At 43.7% G+C, this 20,856-nt stretch overlaps 1 protein-coding gene across 6 annotated transcripts in view; it reads left to right on the top strand.

The window, feature by feature from the left end:
- Positions 1-15,506: 15,506 nt before the first annotated feature.
- LOC146202880 (guanine nucleotide-releasing factor 2-like) overlaps positions 15,507-20,856 on the top strand; it is an 81,884-nt gene continuing 76,534 nt past the window's right edge. For 3 of the 6 annotated variants that reach the window (XM_084588433.1, XM_084588429.1, XM_084588428.1), the window contains exon 1: positions 15,514-15,757. In XM_084588433.1, coding sequence (XP_084444559.1) covers positions 15,733-15,757 — 25 coding nt within the window. In that variant the 5' untranslated portion in view covers positions 15,514-15,732. Of the gene's footprint in view, positions 15,758-20,856 lie in introns of all 6 variants that reach the window. The other 3 variants (XM_084588427.1, XM_084588431.1, XM_084588432.1) reach the window with 3 other exon arrangements.

Below are 20,856 nucleotides of genomic sequence, written 5' to 3'. Positions count from 1 at the left end.
AAAGCAGTTGAACACCTTGCAGGTTGCAATGACCTACAAGGCTGCCAGCACCTTTCCGTTTCCTGTCTGTGCTGTAAACACAACTGAGTGACCAGGCAGTCGTGGGCTCCTGACTGACAGTGCCAAAAACTTGCGGAGTTACGAACACTGGGACTTTTTCCTTCTGTTTGAGAGCTCATATATCTAAATCATGCTTTTGATTTTAATCCTGGCAGGTGTGACATGCAAAGCTTTCAACAGCAATGGAACTTAGTTTTACCAAAATCACGTAAGAGTGGCTGGTGTTAGCCTTGTGACCAAGACCAAGTCAACACCTAAAGGCACTGCGCAGCCACCATGAACAGTGCCACAATAGCAAGCAGCTCGTATCAGAATGCCTTCTGTGCTCAGCTACAACTCAAGATTGCAGCTGTGTAATTTCTCAAAGGTAGGCCTCCAACCATTGACAGACAGGAGCCTTCCAATCAGTGAACCACAAAAGAATTCCCCCTTTCATGGCAGTAGGTGACAAAAAAGAGGCATGGCATCTGGTGTTCAGTACCGACAAAGAAAAAAGCTGACCAGCCTAGTGAGCTATGGACAAAGGCTGGAGTGGGACCAGTGTTGAGAACAGTCTAATTGGCAGAAAAGCCTCCTTTGAGGGATATTTGCTCCTTCATTCTTAGTTTATAACTGACTGCAGTGGATGTGATAGAACGGTACCCTGGCAGTTTTTTTTTTTTTTTCAGTTTTCTCTCTGTCCTCTAGTGGTTGTACAGAATAACAGATGCACAACCCTTGCCAGCTTCCTCTTTTTACAATGCCTTCATGTTGGAATGTTTGGCAGTAACATTCAACCCTTATTTGTTTTTGTTTTCTATGCCTTCTATCCATGCATAATAACAGGCTATTTAGCATAACACAGTCACACGCAAGACAGAGGACACCACAAGCACTTACTACAACTGTTCAGCGGAAAGCAGCCGATATAACATAGGCTACTCAGATAATGCACATTAGTACAAGGCAACATGGAAACAGCACCAATTTTATCAAAGTAGGTATGAGAAATTTTTGTTAAGCCTCATAAGAAAAAACAATTTGTTACTGACACAGCTGAAACCTGCTTTTTTATATAAAGGGCCTTCAGTTTTATGAGGGCTTGCAACAATTGTACATCGCAGTTCCATGATGTGAAGATTCTGGGTAGAAGCAAACAGACGGCTCATGAAAGTATAAAGACAGCTCATGAAGCCTGTTATATCAAACTAGCAGGTTCGAGCTATGTCAGCGACACTTCAGTTTTTCTTTGAGGCTGAACAGAAATTTCTCTCATACCTACTTTGAAAAGATTGGTACTGTTTCCATGTTGCCTTGTATTCATGCGCTTCATCTGAGTAGGCTATATACATCGGCTGCTTTCCACTGAACAGTTGTAGTCAATGCTCGTGGTGTCCTCTGTCTTGTGTGCTACTGTGTTATGCTAAATAGCCTGTTCTATGTCTTAAAACCAGCTAGCTCAGCAGTTACTTTTTCATACCAGTAGAATGGGAAGAGCAGCACCAAGTGCAACCCTGAACTTTATGCTCTTTTTTTTTTGTAATGCCTTCTGTACTCCTTGCAAGCTGTTTGCCGCACTACAAAAGGTAAGGGCGGCATGTGCCATCATGGCTGATCCATGCTGCCCTTATCATTTGTAGCACGGTAAACAGCTTGCAAGATGAAATATAGCGGTTGGTGTGTACAATAACTGGGATGCAAACTTTTTTGCTCCTTCCTTTTTTTGCTTATGGTGCCTTCTAGTGTTTCTTGTAGAGTGATGTGCGACCCTTACCTGCTTCCTTACAGTGCTTTCTAGTTATGATATTAGAATGTGTAACTGTGGCTACATGCAGCCATTGCATTTTTTTTTCGGTGCATTCTAGTCATGCTAATAGGAACAGCAGCAGTGAAGGATAGTCTTGGCTTCTTTTTTGCAGTGTAGATGCTTTAATGGATTCAATGTCGGGCCTAATATTGAAGTGTCTGGTCCTTTGTGTCAGCAATCTTTTTTTCTATATACTACAGCTTTTCCGTTCGAATTTGTTGCTTTGTTTTATTTTGTATAAACATTATGCACATAGTTTATTTAACCACTCAACCAGTTTAGTACCCTTGTGCATGCCCATCTCTGAAACAATTTCCTGTTTTTGTTTGGAGTATTAATGTTTTCATTGTTTTTGTAAAGGGATAATTTTAAGCTTGGAAAGAACTGCATTATTATCTTGTCATTTTCATGCTGCTGGTGGTGTCTAGTTTTGGTGCCTTTAACTGTGTAGTGCACATTGTTGTATAAATCAAATGTTGTATAATTTATGCATTTTGTTTCCTAGCATCTTGTGCAGTTATTGCCAAATCTAAGAGCACCTGGCTGATGGCTGTCCACCGTGCAGTGTGGCATGCTTTGTGACAAAAAAGAATGTACAGATCTCACCTACTGTTGGCAGTTTCAATGTCTGTGAGAATGAATGACAATATGCATCATTCCTATTCATCTCATGCGTTCACAATTTGGCTGTTTCTGGTGTTTTTTTTCTTAGTACAATATTAGGCTTTGAAGAACCACATTTTGTCATTTGCATACTATTGCTTGTGGCTTTCTTTGCTTTTAACATGTCAGATTTTTAAAGTTCTTTTTTTGCAACGTATAATGCTGAGGGCATTAAAAAGTTTTCTAGTTTACTCATGTTATTTCCTATTATTGGGTGCAGTTACTACCGAACTTTCCAACGAGCACCTAACTGATAGCTTCACCATGAAATGTGGCATGCTTTGTAACAAAAAACAGTTCTCACTAAATAGACAACAGTTGTAGTGTGTGTGAATTAATGATCGACAAGTGTACATCAATTTAGTTTGTATCGTAACTGTATGTGTGAAAGAGCACTGTGGATGTGTGATGGCAATGCAGCTTTAGTTGTAATAGCGTCTGATGAGCCTTTATATTTTTGTCTTGCAGTGGTGTTGAAAACCTCTACAAATACACAAGCATATCAGACAGTTTTGCTGGAAATAACAGTAAATAATTTTGAGCACTGCAGGAGATTCCAGAGCTCATTTTAGACATTCAGAATCTCTCTTGATGATTTCTAGAAGACGTCTTGTAAGACATCTTGTAGCATATAAAAGTGGGTGCATTAGCTGAGCTAGAAGACAGCTACAAGATGTACCCAGACTTGTATAAAGGTGGCCTTCTATATCTTGTCAAAGCATCTTCTAAATGTGTTCTTGGGTGCTACTTTAGACATCTATAAGGCAACTTGTTTATCTTCGGCAAGATGCTTTATAGCTATCTGGTAGACTGACCTAAGTTCAGAACATTATTTGCCTTTTAGATTTCTACAAGACATCTTGTAGTCCAAAAATGTGGGTGCATTAGCTGAGCTACAAGATCGCTACAAGACATATCAAGGCATCTGGCAATGTCTTGCATATCTTGTCAAAAAATATTATATACGTCTAGTAGCCATCTCAGAGGTCAGCTGAGACTTCTATCGGGCATCTTGCTTGTCTTAGCAAAGCTGTTTATAACCGTCTTATAGATGGGTTGTTTACTGGGGCGCGCGCAATGCCTGAAGGACACGCCCGCGGTGTTTAGAGGTGGGGGCGAAGGTGGGAGTCCTTCGAAACACTAGAAGGAGCCTGACGGCGGCAGTTTGTTTCCCTGGAGCACAGTTCAGGTACAACACGTCACCAAGGGCCACCGAGGGAAGTCCCAGGTGTCGCTATCCCAGTCGAAGGGCGGCTCCGTTTACACCGACGGCTCCGTGGCCAGAGATAGTTGCTCGCTAGCAGCGGCGGCTACCATCCCCGCCCTGCAACTGCACAGACAGCTACAACTGTCATTCCTGGGTTGTTCCACCACGGCGGAGCTGTTGGGCCTACGCACAGGCCTGGATCTACTGCTTCAACTGACTCCGCCGCCACCCAGATGTGCCGTGCTATGTGATTCCCGCGCTGCCCTCAGCCGCCTTCGAACCACTGGCCGGGGAACTACGCTGCTGTGTCAGATTCGCGCGCGTCTCGAGCGCTTGACAGAGCGCGGCTGCGCTATACGGGCACAGTGGATCTCCGGGCACAGAGGGCAACGAACGTGACGACGAGCTCGCGACCGCAGCACATGTAACTCCCTCCTAGCGACGAGCAACTCGCTTTGGAGGACGTGCGTGCGGTAACTGACGACCACCTCCGGACGCAGCACCCCGACGCATGCATCGCAAGAGGTGAGCGCATGTGTCAGCGGCCTCTCGCTGACTCGGCTGCACCGCGCAATGATCCTCCGTGCATGCATTGGATGTGTGCGGCCTGGGGAACGACGGACGCGCCATGGACTTGCCGCCAGTGACGTGTGTGACGGCTTTGGTGCTGTAGAAACTCTCGAACATCTTCTACTGCACTGCGCCGCGCTAGCCGAACCACGACGTGAGTTGCTGGCGACTTACAGAGCGCAGGATAATCCCGGACAGCGTAGCTGTACTCCTGTGGCCGCCGGGCAGTGCGCGCGTCCGCGAGCGAACACATATGTGAGCCTGTGTGAGTATATATATCGAACAGGCAAGCTTGATGATCGACCCGCCTATTTCACCTCGCCAGATAGTGCGCGCTGTGACTGAACGCTCCACGTGTGCTATTTCGCACAATAACAGCCTATCGCCACGACAGCCGTCAGTGTTTTGTACAGTGTGCAAGTGCATGCGTTGTGAACAGTTGCCCGGACGCAGAGCTATTGCGGAGGCCCGCCCAATGTGCCGAGTGCTCAGTGACCTAAGACATTTGCGGGTGGGCCTCAAGCGAACTACTCTATACTGTACCATAGTGTATATATTTTTTATTTTTGCCTACCCTTTTCTTTCTCCCTATCGCTCACCTCTGATTTCCTCTACCTTTTCCTCGCTATCCCTTTATTTCCGCCGCCCCAGTTCAGGTGCTTCAGATAGCAGATACCGGGGCTGGCAAACATCTTTTCTTTCCTTTTGTATATACAATAAATAACCACTACCACCACCACCACCACTAGCCACGCATTGACCACCACCGGACGGCATCCACGGACAGCTCCACGACATCGAGAGCATCTACGAGCATACTACGAGGGCCAAGAGGCGAAATGAGTGTTCGCCATCACCGCCGTGCGGAAGCAAGGGTAGCTAGAGTGCCTCGGTTGCGCCGTGTGTACTATGCGAGGGTGCCTTCCCAGACCGGTGCGACTGCGGCGAACTCGAGCTCCTTGTCAGAGGAGGGGGTGCAAGCTCCTTGACCGTGACCGCCTTCATGGCGCGTCGCGGCCATTGTCAGGGCAGGACCTTTGCCCCAAAAGAAAAAAAAACTCTCCCCCCATCTGGGAGGGGGGGGGGGGGGGTGATAAGGGATTATGTGGGATCTTGGGACGCGGAACTTCCGAGTGTCAAGTCCCTTTCTTATCTACAATGGCAAGGGAAATAGATCTTGCCATAGTGCCTCCCGAACAAGTTTCTTTATACTAATTGTTATCTCAAATTTGCTGATTGTGTTCTGTAAAGCTAATGTTAATCATATGCTGTCGCCTGAATCCCACTGATCGCAGTTTGTTTCTTTTAAAACGAACTACACTATGCGAAAATCCGGTTACCGGCGTGTAAACTCGATATCCCCAAAAAACTTCAGGTGTCCACAGGAATAAGCGTCGCGAGTACTGCGTCTTGCAAAAGCCTTGCTAATTGTGAAGATCTCGCGTCGGCCAGATTCCGCGAGTGACAGACACTGCGCCTTTCCTTTCATGTACACCAATTATACAACACCGGTGAGTTTTGATGCGTTCAACGCTGTTTGTATTCGACAAGGGGCGCGCGATGTACCGCAGCAACGCGTAGGCTTTCGCATTTCTCCTCTGCAGATCCTTTTTCAGTGTTCTCGGAACTTTCTTTTTAAGGCGAAAGCCTTTAAGGTATGTCACCACCTTTTTGAAATTTTTTTTAAATTTTGACCTTTAAATTTTTATTTCACACTGACCTTATAAAGCATCGTTTTATATGATATTCAAAAGCAAAAAAAGAGTTTAAAAAATGATGCTAGAATTTGTTATTGACAAAAAATGGTCCAAACATGCATGCTGTTACGAAAACATCATAACTAGCCAATGGAGTGCAGAAATTCTAAACTTTTTGGCACAGAGTTAGCCAACGTTTTTAACGTTGGAGTTAGCCAAATAACCAGGCTATGCAACTAACTAGGATCTTTGCCATCCGATAATTGGGAATCATGTTATACAAAAAATTCCAAAGAAAACAAACAATTGTGTCATTTTTGTTTGCATTCCTTGGCATAAAACATGATTACATCAAAACTTACCATTCGATTTCATTCATCCTAGTTCATTGCACAGGTTAGTAATAGAGAAACGAGCGTGCAAAGTTTCATTGAAAAATGTTCCTTCAGTTCAAAGTTACAACTGTTTGCACAACAAGAAAGTGCAAGAAATCAAATTTTGTGAAAAACACGATTAAAGTTTTTCAATCCTTGTAGAGACGTTAGTAGTAGGGGAGGGTATTTTTGCCGGTCGTGAACGCGCAATCACGTGACACAAAAGTGACGTAGAGCTACTACGTCACTTCTGCGTGTCCTGTCGACGTTTTTTTTTTTTTCTTTTTTTTTTTTATTCTACTGGGGCAGCGAGAAAAGCGCTTGGCCGTCGGAGCGCGGCTTCGAGCTGGCGGAGGGAGAGCATCTAGCCGTCCACACGCTTTCTTTTGTATTTTTTTTCCTATTAGTAGGGAGAGGTTGAAAGGAGGGGCGGGTAAAGCCCCTCAATAAAGGGGCTTTAGGGGCGGGCAGGCTAGACAACGTAGACAGCGTGGTTTCAAACGAGTGACGGCTTGGAGCTGCCCTTGGTAAAGCAGTATGCACGCTTGCTTCCTTTTTTTCTTTTTCGCTAGCTGTGAGGTATGGGCTGGTTTGGCTTGAGAGGCAGCGGAAGGAGTGCTGAAGATTTGCTGTCGTTTACCTGGCTCAATCAGCCGCTTTTGACCCTTAAAAGTTACGCCTCAATTATGTACATACAACAACTATATATATATATATATATATATATATATATATATATATATATATATATATATATATATATATATATATATATATATATATATATATACGGTCACGGTCAAGGAGCTTGCACCCCCTCCTCTGACAAGGAGCTCGAGTTCGCCGCAGTTGCACCGGTCTGGGAAGGCACCCCCGCATAGTACACACGGCGCAACCGAGGCACTACATTGTATATATATATATATAGATATATATAATGTAGTGACGTATCCGTAAGCTAAGTTACATCTTGTATAATTTTACAGTTTAATTCCAAACATCAACGTTTACGCGCCGCAAGATGCTGTAAAGGTATTTGCTTTTTGCCACTAAAAAGCTGCATGTGTGTGGGCGCGCGTGTGTGCAAATAACTGATGCGCAGGTACTCAATATATTTGAGGCCCCGCATAAGGTCAGTACTCTTGCACGTTTTCACTGTAGTGAGGAAGCAATCACAATCCCTGCAGCGCGCTGGGAAGAAGCAGACTCGTGACTCGGAAGTCCCTGCGTCGCTTCGAATACCAGGTCTAGCCCCGCCAGACCACCAGAAGAAAGAGAACGAAAGCAAAAGACTGCGAACGCACAAAATCTGCGCTCACTCATTCCCCCGGGGGAGGAAAATTCTGTTTACTGCTTGAAGCCATGGGGGAGGGGAGAAGACTGTGTTGAAGGAGGAGCCATGGCGTGGACAAAACTAAAGCCCCTCAACAAAACTGCCGCGAACGCTTCCTCTTACAAGGAAAAAAAAAAAAGAAAGAAAGACTCCGCGAGATACGCGTACGTGACGTGTAGGCTACGTCACCCATGTGTCACGTGATTGCACATCGTCGATCTGCAAAAACATTCTCCCTGTTAGTATAGTGTTCTAGAACATAGTTTCTTACTCTTACCTAGAGGGAAAGCTGTGCTTCCGTCTATGGGCGTTTACATGGAGTTTCCAGACGGCCAGTTCAGCCACCATGGGCGCTCAAAGCATCATGGGCCGGTGAGCTACCGAGTGCAGAACTACAACTTTTGGCCAAAACTAATGCAAAGATAAATGTCCTATCATTCAATATTGTGACTATAAATTGTAAAGAGAGAGAGAAACAGCATGTCAGTGTGATATTTATCCAATATAAGCGATGGCTCTTTCTCCTATTGGCTTAGTTTTGAGCAGCACAAATACCAATATTTCGCACTTAATAGGCAAACTTTGAAATAAAAAAACGTTATAAAAATATTTATGGTTGTGCAATCACTTAAGGAAGGTTTTAGTGGCATTTTGGGAAACAAAAACCATATATTGGCGACGTCTGCTTTTGAGCCTTCGCTACTATCGCTTTCGCGGTCTTGTACGCACCTTCAAATGATGATGATGACGAAAAAGAAACATCGCAGTAACGCCACTCCACGTACCCGAGAAAAACCGACTGTCCCGAAACAAGTAGCACACCGGCCCATGATTCTTAGCGCGCCCATTGTGGCTGAAGTGCAGCGCCCTCAGCTTTCCCTCTAGTTAGTGTAAGGAACTCTATGTTCTAGAATTGAAAAGTGTGCCGTCTGCCGCCGGCGAGCTGGTCGTTTCAGCGATGACAGGAGAGAGGGCGCTGTGTGCAGGAGGAGCGAGCGCAGTGAGCGCGGAGCAGACAGCTGGGTGAACCGCCTTCGTCACCGCTAGTTCAATCGGACTCCGAAGGCGCGTAGCAATAAATTGTGTCGCTTTAGCTCCCACACGCTTGTCTAAATGTATTAAAACGGTTATGTTCATGAACAAAACAACTAGTTTCCTATAAAATAAGCGGCCGTCGTCAGGGAACGGCAATACAATTACATACAATGTAAGATACAGATTGCCGACGAACTGACAAGCAACGGCAAGATATATTTCCTGAACGTATTGGGTGCTTTATTTCTCGAACACTAGCGGGAGGTTCAATGACGAATGTCTAACGTATTTCTATGATCATGTAAATTTTTAATATTGGATGCACCGGTTTATGCGGGCTAGACTGAATTCTTCCATCGACGCTCGCACGTACTGAAAACGCAGTGAATGGTGTTTTAGGCTAGGCTAGCGTACTTTTTGCGCCACATGTAAGTAGAGGTATGCGAAGATTGCTTGAAGACAGAAATTACGCCAGCGCTTACTGATGACTTTATTTAAATGTGGGCGAATACATATGAACTGGCAGTCCTACTCAAAACGAAATGAATGAATGAGAGCACATAGCAATGAACGAAACCACATAATGAACGTGAACAAAAAAAAAAATCGCGAGTGCAGGAATATGCTACAAACGTATAAAACTGTACAGAACTATATGAGAATATTAATGAACTGTACTAGGCCGTGAATAAATTAAGCTGTTAAATTAGAAAACACACAAGAGAACGGCAGAATGATTAAAGTCCTCAAACACGATTACTTGCACCTCCTCAGCTTTAGGTGCTTTACCTGCTCTGCTTTAGAGGTCTGCTCTTGGTTTAGCGACTTGGCATAAAAACGCAATCGCATGAGGACGTAGAACTTCACTATGTTAAGTGTCATTTCTTTGTCATGAGTAGGGCAACCAAACTTGGAAACCTCTGCGCTTTGCAAAAACAAAGCAAATTCACGCATGCTATTTGCGTTAATCTTTCTTGAACTAAAAAAAAAAAACCGTGAAAGATTCTTCCAGCGTGTGCACGAGCTTTGCAAGCTCCGAGGACGGATAAAGAAGACCTCCGTGGTCGAAGTTTGAGATAAATTGATTTTCTTCTTTTCGTGCCGCGCACGATTTGCTTGAAATGAGATAAGCGGAGCAAGTACTGCATTTTGACTTCTTCATGAACTTTCTAGCGACATATCCTGCAATATAAGCTATGAGACTGCTAGAACTGTGCCTATGTGACGTATCTGTGGTCATCTGAAGGAAGGGAATTCAAAGTAGCTTCGACGTCCTCGAGCCTTCTCTCGTCAACCAAACGGTCAAGCTCATCAATAGGATTTGAAAGAAGCTGGGTAGGTTTCTCGCTTGTACGGCTAATTCCAAGTAAGGGATTTACAATTTCAGCATTACAATTTCCTGTCTTTGGGGGCTTCGCTAAGTTGTAAAATGCCAGGGCATTAACTGTCACTAAAAATTGAGCCGGCGTGGGATGATCGTTGCAGCCATTAAATTGCCTCACGATGCCGAAAAGGTTTTCTAGTTTGTCTTGGCTTAGTCTCGATGTGATAATGCATGTAAAACCGCATTTTGCAGATAAGTAGTCAACGAGGTCGACTGTGGACTGCAAAGTTACCTGAAGGCCTTCCGCGGTGCTGTTGCTTCGGAAACCATGCTTTGAGTGTATTTCGAGAAGGGAAGGGTTCGAATAGGGAAGGCAGCAGAAAGAGCGCGCAATGAGCAAGAATAAAGAACGAAAGGAAGGAAAAGAGCATTCAGTACAAGAAGGGGGGGGGGGGGGGCGAAAGTCATACGAGACGGACGGAACTGTTACTGTGCTCTCTGCAAACATGTGTTATCCTGCTTGACCAATCATCGCTCTTCGCTCAACAACGCGCCATAGTACAACAGCCAGAGAAGCAACGCGATGCAACAAAATTCACGCAGGAAACGAGCCGCAGAAGCAGACGCCTATAGCGTTTCCTCTGCGGCGCGCGCGCTTGTGATGCGCTCCTACGGCTGACAGCGCCACCTACGCTTTTCATCGCTCCGGCGACCACGTCGCTCCCATTGCCGCGCGCCGAAGACGGCACACTTCCCAATGAACACTATACTGTTAGGGTGCACCCCCCTTGCGGAAATTTAAAGAAATATTTAAAAAAAAACAAAGCCTTACAAATTGCCTTTAAAAATCTTTTACATATGAGATTAAAACATAACAGAAAAGTTTCAATATGCGCCGTAGATTATCGTTGAGTTATCAGTTTCTGTTACCAAACCACATCAGTTTCGGTTTCGGAACTGTTCATCATCTGTTGGAAAGTTAGCTATAACTTTTGAACTAAATAAGATACGAACATGATTCTTGCTGCAAAACATTCTTGAATGTTTGGGGACTCTCTAAATCTAAAAAAGAAAAAATGTCATTTTTACAAAAAAAAAAGTGCCTTTTCAAAGGTAGTGACATACCTTAATGGCTCATGCTGTCGTGGACAAAGTGTGTCCCGCTTTTTTGGCGTTCTGATTGGCCAAGGCGGGATGCGTCCCTGCCATATGCAATGCCACACTTGAATGCGCGCCAATGGAACGCACTCCCTTGATGGGGCTGGGTCACTGCCACTTGCGGCAGGGGCTTGCCTGTCACCGAATTTTTATCTGTTGTAGGCCGACATTGCACCCGCCACCGCTTCGGTGACATCAGCCACAAACCAATTCTCGATAGCATATCGGGAACCGGGTGCGGGGAGAGAATTCGTACAATTACGCCCGGGACTTTCTCAGCATCCGGACAGCAACGATAAGTGTCGGCGGTATCAGGACCAACGAAAGAGAAACTACCGGGAAAGGAACCCCGCAGGGATCTATCATCTCGCCCCTTCTCTTTAATCTGGTCATGATGCTGATAGCGAGAAAATTGGAAAGCATACCTGGAATTCGTCACGCACCACGCCGACGACATTACGGTGTGGACGACGACAGGATATATCAGCGGGAGAAAAGGAAGACAAATTGCAAAGAGCCCTGGATGGCATTGAAGAAATTGCGAGAAGAAACGTGCGCCCCTGAAAAAACCGAGTTCATTAGAATCCACAAGAAAAACTTCAAGGCAGAGCCGATTCAAATCCGACTTCAAAACCAAGAAAGCGGAGAAGTAAAAACCTTGAGGTAGGTATGTGGGGGAAAGAACGCACACAATCAAGCTACTAACCTACTAACATTGGGCAACCAGTCAGGTCTGCGGCATGATTCGAAGAATACCAAACCAAACATGGAACGGAGGGTTAAAGGAGAATTGGACGCGATCAGAATAGTAACGGCGATGATAGTCCCCCGCTGGACCTATATCCTCCCGTACCACAACGTCACCAGAACGGAATCACAGAAAATTGATGCGCAGTTTCGGAAAGCTACTCGGATTACCAAGTCATGCATCCATATGAGGCTGTTATGGCAATGGGCATCTCGGCCACCTATGAAGAACACAAAGAAGCAATCGGTCTGCCAAGAACGCAGACTAGAACAAAGTCGGACCGGTAGACACTTACTGAACATTATGGGACGACCCATCGACGAGAAAACTAACCCCTAAGAGAAACACTCACTTCCGAAAGCAGAGCTGAATACCAGGTCTTTCCAATTCCCAAAAACATGGACAACCTACACAACAGCGAAAGACTAAAAGCGAGAAGTCGCCACATACAAAACAACATCGTCAGAAACAATAGCGACATATACTCTATGTATAGACGCCAGTCCATATCTGGGGAGGAAAGAAAGCGGCGGTAGCCACCACAGTTGATCACACCGGAAGAGAGGTGACCAGCTCATCGATCAAGACCAATAACTACATAGAATTGATGCAGAGGAAGTTGCAATCGCCCTTGCAGGTAAACACGCCAGCAGCCAAGGTAGAAAACACATAATACTGAGCGATTTCCAAAAGGCCTGTCGTGCCTTCCTCCTGGGGCGCGTATGCAATCAGGCACACCGAATAATGGATCAGGAAAAAAATACGGGAAACATGAAGCATACAATCATGTGGATACCGGCACACGAGGGAATCGACGGCAACGAGGCTGCCGACAATAGCCCGAGGGCATACTTTCCGGGCACCTGCGTCAGCTGCCCCAGAGCCTTCAACACAGCTCTTACATACGGGGAACTAATACAATACTTCAAATTAGAAAGAAAACGATACGCTGAACCGCACAAAGACCTAGCTCAGCAGACAGGACGCAATTGTAACATGGAGGAACATATACAGGCTAGGACATTCCCAAACCTAGCAAAGTACCACAAAATCTGGCCCGAAAAATTCAAAAATAACGCATGCACTGCATGTGGTGTAGTCTCGGACATCCTTCACATGATATGGAACTTCAAAGAGCAATTAATTAGAGAAATATAAAGCTCGAGCGCTCAGCCAAGCGTAGGAGTAGCAGTAGGAGGCAGAGCTGGCCCACACGGGTCTCTCTGAGAAGCGCAGCCTGCTCACCAGGGCCCGGGATCCAGCCCAGGCCAATATATGGTATCCTGGACTGAGGAAAAACCACCCACGATATTCCGTTAAACAATTAAAGTTTACTCTCTCTCTCTCAGTGGTGGACGACGGATCTGCATGTTAATTGTTGCAGCGCGCGCGTCTTTCTCTCCCTCTTCCTTTTCTTTCTTCGCTATTTTCTCTTCTGTCTGCACGAGGCAGCAGAGGTGGCTCAGTTACAGAGCCAGTAGCAGGCCCGTGCATTTTCTTTTCCTTCTTCCTACAGCCACAACAACAACAATGCGCGCCAAGGAACGTCACGCAACAGGAGCGATGGTGTACCGTCCAAACTCACACCTGTGGGATAGATACTGCGCCTTTCCTTTCCTGTAAACCAATTATAATAATAATAATTATTATTATTTATTTATACTGTAAGCCTTTTGACAGGCTCATACAGGAGTGGGCAAAAAAAGTCACAATTTCACAGACAGTGTACAATATATCCTAGAAGACAAAAAAAAAACAACAACAACAACAAAGGAATAACAAGGAACATTGGACAACAAGGAACATTTTCGTACCGACAATCTATGCACATGAAATCACTCAAAGCACTCCGTGATTTGCTAGGGCAATCCGCATAAATGCCTCTGCTCACATTGTTGCAGTTTGCTGGGCAAAAAATATTTCCACCTTGGTGATGAATTCATTTGCAGATGTTGAGGAGACAATGTCGAGTGGCAGATTATTCCAGACTTCTATGATGGACGGAAAGAAGGAATGTTTAAACGTGTTTCAGCGGGTGATAAATGGCCTAATCGTCCTGTCATGGTTTGTTCTGGCTGAATGTTAGTATGGTGGTTTTAAGTATTCTTGTTTGTTGATATTAATACAGTCATGATAGAGAAGGTAAAAAAATTTTAAAGAAGCAATGCGTCGCCGGCTGTTCAAAGTTTGGACGTCTGCTCTGTTGCGCAGCGCGGTTGCCGAGACATGCCGCGAGTACTGCGAAAAAACAAACCGAAGGGCTTTGTTTTGCATCGCTTCTAATTAATTGTTTAGGTATGCTTAATGTGGATTCCAAATTATACTGCCGTACTCAAGGATTGGTCGTATGAGGGACTTATAACTTGCTAGCTTTACTTTAGCTGGCGCTCGTGCAAGTTTCCTCCGAAGGAATGCAAGCTGTCTGTATGCCTTAATGCACGTTTCGTTGATGTGTGCATCCCATTTCATTGTGTTTGTGATGGTAATCCCTAAATATTTAACTCTGTCGACTTCTGCTACTTGAACTCTCATTAGATCATAAGTAAACTTTAAGGGCACCCGTTTTCGGGTTATACTCATGGAAGCGGTTTTTTTCATGTTTATTTCCATTCCCCATTCTTGGCACCACCTGGAAATGTTAGTTAAGGAAGAATTAAGGCGTATCTGGTCGTTAATAGTGCGCACTGTAGTGTAGACGACGCAGTCATCTGCAAACATCCTTACCATTATATTAGGTTCGACATGAGAATGAATTCCATTAACAAATATTAAGAAGAGAATGGGACCCAGCACTGACCCCTGTGGAACCCCGGAGTAGACATCTAATTCTTCAGATTCACATTCACCTATTTTAACATACTGTGTGCGGTTTGAAAGATACGCAGCTATCCAGTCTATTACGTAAGTGTCAATACCTGTAGCCTTTAGCCTGTTAATTAGTTTACAATTATATGTAACACTGCAACGAATGCCGACAAGATCGGCTAACGATGGGAGGCAAATCATAGGATAGGAAGGGTAGGCTTTCGCCATTCTCCTCTTAAGAAATAACTAAAAAGACCCTAATTTTTTTAGCTATTAGGGCACAAAATAAAAATAGTGTAGCCCGGGTGGTGAGGGACAGCCAAGAGAGGAGAACGGGTGCACGGCTCCCATTACTGATACAGAGCCGTGCCTTAACGCCAACGCATGACAGCGTTCATCAGGGGATTCAAGAAATTAAAATGTGTAAAACAAGAAAAATCATAGATGTATCGCGCCCTCAATTATTGTATTTAAACGGCCTCTAAAGCGTTACTTTACTGAGACCTCAGCGCTCAACTACTCAAGCAAGTGCGAGCTGTTGTGCTGCGACTACACCAGCCAGCTGCTCCATCGTCGTTTTTACGGGGCGACCAGTACAAGGGATGCAGCAATGTTGAATGTACTGTGGGAACAAAGTGAGGTGTCATGCCCTTCTGGGCCAATTTTTCCACTTCTTTGTTGGCAGCTATAAAGCAACGGATACCGGCCAAATGAGCCGTCATTCGCCGCTCGAGGACTGCGCCTCACAACAATGGGCTCTTTCGTCTGGCGAGGAGGCGCTGGCGTGAGTTGTGGTTGAGGCAGGCTGTAGCGGCTGTAGTGTTGAAGTTGTTAAAAGGGCCGATAAGTGGACGAGGGAGGTATGCTTGTAGTTTTTAACACGATGAAAATTTTCGTTAGAAGACGTTTTTTTATAGCCCTCCAAAGACTTTCATTGTGCTAAAATGCCGGTGAAGATTGGATTGGTGAGCCATGTCAAAGAAACCAGACAAGCATGGTGAGCGTTACTGTTAGCGATATTTGTGTGAAACTAAAAGCAAGATTGCATTTTACTGCGCTGATATTTTCTCGTGGACTTTGCGCTGCTAGTTGTTATATTTTGAAGTTACCAACGCGCGCGAAAGGTGGTCTGTTAGCTTTACGCTGTCTTGTGTGAACTTGGCTTCAGAGGACTTTGTCGATCGGATGCCTGTTACACCTTGTGTTTACATATTCGATCGTCCGGTGCATTTCGTGGGCATCTGTTGTGGCTGCGATTTATTGGTTTTTGTAAACGTTCACGTTTCCTCCCGTTTTCATACATCTTGAGAGTCTCGTAACTCCACCCGTTTTTCACATTCAACTCGAGAGCGTTCGGAGCGGATCTAACCCACGCAAAATTCACGTTCTACAGGAAGGTGAATCACAGCAAGAATGTTTCCGAAGCGGCTGTGGTATTCATCTCGACGCTGCCGACGGGCGCCAGCGTCTGGTTTCAACTGCACGAGTAGCAATTTTAACGGTCTCAGCGATCTCGTCTACATGCATGCCCTCGTTTTTCCGCATCTTGACGCCCGTTAGCTATCGCTGGCGAAAGCGGAAACTCGAGCAAGCTCTTGGCGCGAATTGCTCATATTCGTGACAAGAACTTCCTGACGTTGTCAGCGCCGACCGAAGTCATCTTTTGTCGTTTCATGCATATGCGTACATAGTCCCACATACGCCTGCGAGCTAGCGACCTGATTAACTTAATTACGGTCCCGAGTTGTGTTGCGACCGGTTGTTTCTTGGCGAGTTAATTCGTGAGAGTGAAGGGTTTTGCTGCACGTGGCAGTGCAGTGAATCTGTTTTTATTTTACTAGGCTAGACATCCATGCAGTGCGCGTTATTTTATTTATTTATTTATTTATTTATTTATTTATTTATTTATTTATTTATTTATTTATTTATTTATTTATGTATTTATTTATTTATTTATTTTTTGAAGACGTTTGTCGTTTGCATCGCCCAGAGAGGCATGCGTTATAATGATTCTTTGCTTCGGTTTAGCTCGTGTAATGGAATATTGGTGGAAAGCAGTAACAGGTAATTTGGCAGTGGTGCTTGAGTATATGACCTTGGTAAATACTCTCACGAGCACTTAACATGTTTTATGGGAAAATTAAGGAGGAGAAAGAGAAATGTGGTAGTACACCCCAGAATTTAAGTTTCGTATTGGGTTAGGTTTTATGGCATGCATAAGTGTCTAAGGCTATCAGTCATCAAACACAGGTCTTGACATCTCTGTTTATCTCTCTATTGTGCTAAGGGACTAAAGGTTCACAAAATGTTTGTCTTAAACGTTTCCTCTAAAGATTTTTTAAGACTCGTAGCAAGTCTTCTAAGGAGCAAGCTAGGGCAGAAAGGAATGTGTTTATCATAAAATGTTGGGGACAGCTTATTTCTTAAGTTATGAAGTTTTTTGAATGTGAACAAAATATGTTTTACTCTGACCATAACTTTGCATAGTTCCTAAACAATCCCCTGGGATCTGCTTTCGTCACAAAATTGTCTGAAGCGGATTCTCTGTAGTAGCCATAAATGCTGCTTCGAATGTTCTCCTAAAGGCTAGTTCACTTGCAAGCGATTGAGCGAACTGAGTGGCAAGCGGCAGCCACAAGAGTGAAAAATTTTGAACCAGTTGGAATTACGTCGCTCAAGCCGCCGCGACAGCTCAGAACAGGTTTTTGTGCTGCCGCGGCGGAAATCGCTAGCGTTTTTGCTTCCATGTGAACCAGGCTTAACTCTTAGTGAAATTCATGTTGTTGTATACATTGAAAAAGGTATGCTGTACAAGGATTCTGCAGCATTGGCAAGTTCCTTACATTACTGTTGGGCTAAATTTTCAGGCTTTCATAGTAAAGTTTTGCCTGCTTCTTTTTCTCTTAAAATGTAATCAGCATTTATGACTTAAAAAAGAGTTGGTTAAGTTAAGGCTTTAGGAAAAAATCATTCATATCACATGCAAACTAATAAAAGGAAGAAATGATGTTTTCTTAAGCTGTCCGGTTCATACCCATAGTATAAAGCCATTGCAGTGTAAACAAAGACAGACCTGATAGCAAGAGGAGCAAAGTTGTGCCTATCGATTCTTGTTTGTTCCTCTTGTTTTCATGTTTATCTTTGTTTTCATTGCGATAGCTTGATACCATGGCTAAAAGGATAACTGAAAGGAGAAGTGCCTACGTAGACGAAGACGAGAGAGTGACAGGGACAAGCGGCTAAAGTCATACATTATAGCCACGGGACTGTGCAATATAAACTTCACATTAAGTCGTCTGGCTTTTTGCTACTTGAACTTGAAGCAGAGAGATGTTAAAGTTCTATAAAAGAACCAGTCTTTTGGAGTTTAATTCTGATCTCTGAAGTAGAAGACAAAAAATAAACCTTATTGAACTGCTGATGGTGTGCACAGCACGCATGTCTCAAACTGTCCATGACTGCAGTTTTCAGAGTATACCTTTCTAAACCTCTCTATTGCACAAAATGAGAAAAATGTCTGGTAATTTAGAATGATAGTTTCCTTAGGTGTACTGTTTTTCCTTTCTCGGCATTTATAACTTCCTTTGTCTGACTCTACCTTCAGTAGAACAAAATACCTTGTACTATGTTGTTTGGTCAAAACTTCCCTTGCACCATAAAAACAAAATTATTGTCAGAATTTATACAACTCTTCACCAAGAAAAAGCAAGGCGTCACTGAAGTGAATATAGAACTAATGAACATTACTCTGAAAATCTGATTCAAATCAAACCAGTCATTTGAATATTTGATTTAGCAAATTATCATTTTAACTTTCAATTAATTTTCAGTTGAAGCAAGAATGCTTTAAGTGAAACCAGTTTTAGGTTTTCTTGAGATGGTGAAGCTGAAGTTGTTTTGTGTGCAAGTCATTAGTACTGAAGTATTTCAGGTGGTTGAAATTATCTCAGAGCCTTCAATGCATTGTCCTCTTTGCTTGCTTTCACTTGTTGCTTCGCTTTTTTTTCGCAGCACCATTCAAGTCTCTACTGAGAATGTGACAGTTATTGCACCTTTCCATTCTCCTTAAGACATTTTTCGTGGCATTCAGTATTGGCTTGGTAACAGTTCCTTACAGGTACAATTTTCTGAGTAATAAGGTGCTTTAGACTAGCTGAAATCTTTTCTCTAGCTGTGTAGAGCGTGAGTGTAGGTGATCTGGTTGCACTTTTATCTGGTTGCGTTACCCACTAGCTGATCATATCCCGTAAGTTTGATGATGGCAGAAAACATTCCTGTCAAATTGGGCCACTTCTGTGAGTCATACATAAAATCTTATCATTCAAGGCACATTAATAGCGGCATCCTTATTTGTAAGCTGCATTTTTATGTTTATTACTTGTATATGATATACTGTACATCTTCAACAAGTTCAGTAACATGCTTCCAGATCTTTTAACATGATCTATATATTATCAGTTTTCAAATCTTGAGCAAGCAATCAAAATATGATCAGAAATCACAAAAATAGAACTAGTGAAGCGCTGAAAGGCCAGAAGTTACTTCAAAGGGCTGGGTCATTAGCGCTTTTGAAGTTTGTGTGAAAATCTTGTCATTGCAGCTACTAATGCTAGCTCAGGTTTGATAATGTTGTTCATTAACAATATACTAAAAATCATATTAACGAAGCAAATCAGACAAGTTGGGGCAGATTTCTCACATACAGGAGCATAAAAATAATATGAATGGAAAAAGGTGTATGTTAAGCAAGATTAATGCTTGTCCTATTGCCTTTGTTCTCTTTTATCGAGCTCTTGTTGTATGATGAATAATAATGGTTTACACATTAAGGTAACATCTGAAAGGTTACCTTAAGTCTAGTTTTTTTTTTTTTTTTTGCTCACCCTAATGTCTTGATTGAAAAGTGAAGTATACAGCTTAAAAACTGAAAGCCTGAGTAGTAAGTGACAGTGTTTATTGTCTAATATTTGCAAAGTGCTCTCAAGTATTGGCTGTTAGTAAAGTAGTCATTACGTTTCTGTCCACCTAAGTGCAGCCATACGGCTACAGATGGAAGCTTACAGGATACTCAAAACATTCATAGTTGAAGAAAAGTTTGTCTTTGTCTGGGGCCTAATTACATTTTTTTAAGAGTCAAATGTCTGAAGCCTTGAATTTCGGGCGAGTTTTGTACAGGATTACTCAGTTAAATGGTTTTGTGCTCCTGGGTATTGTCATAGATATGTTGCTTTATTAAAGGGACCCTGAAAAGAGATTTGTGGTCATATTCTAATGCAACAGAACTTGAGAGATGATTTTTGTGAGTATTCTAGTCTAATTTAGAAGCTCTGCGTGGAGCCTATAATTTACAAGTAATCTTTAAAAATTGCTTCTTGTGACCGCCCACAACTGGTTGGGGCAACACACCATGCCACACATTCTTAGCCGGCCCTGCCCACTGGCATAAAGTGGGCCATCTTAGTGCACCCAAGTGACACGAGCAGGGCGGGGCACTGTGGAGCATGGTTGTGATCGGTTTTCTTTATTTTGAGCGGGGATAGAGGAGCATCATTTTTGATCGATATCTTCATCATTAGTAATGCCTCCAGAGCTTGGGACTTCCAGGAGTACTTGAGAAAGCCCACTGTATAGTTTATGAGGACACCTTGCCTCATGAACTATGTGCTTTAATGTGATATCATTAAGGGCCCCGTGTGGCAGGGAAGCCAGTGTTATGGTTGTAACACGAAAATCAGAAGAGTGTAAAAAAACAACAAAAGTTCTGTGGAAACCCGCGGAGTCTAACACAGTTTCTTCACAGTGCTAGGCAAGCACGCAACCACTCCGCCACAAAGCCGCACTGCTTCTCTCTGAATAAAAGTAGACTTAATGTATGTATTGCCTTATAACTGTCAGATAATGTTGTGGAGTGTAATTAGAAAGTAACTAATTATAGAAGGAATAGTCAAGTGAGTAGCAAATAGCATTTTTACTTTACTTACCTGCAATGCGGCGCTCACTGGAAAATTTCTTTTATCGTACGGCGCTGCCGCAACAGATGGCGCGAGCTGCCACCCGGTTCAAAGCCTTATACACCCATCCATTGTCTTCAAAGCG

The sequence above is a fragment of the Amblyomma maculatum genome, chromosome 1 (assembly GCF_055883805.1).
Source record: "Amblyomma maculatum isolate TAMU_Amacu chromosome 1, ASM5588380v1, whole genome shotgun sequence".
In the NCBI taxonomy this organism is placed as follows: domain Eukaryota; kingdom Metazoa; phylum Arthropoda; class Arachnida; order Ixodida; family Ixodidae; genus Amblyomma; species Amblyomma maculatum.
The sequence above is the reverse complement of the archived record's forward strand: the minus strand, read 5'-3'. Positions and strand labels throughout refer to the sequence as shown.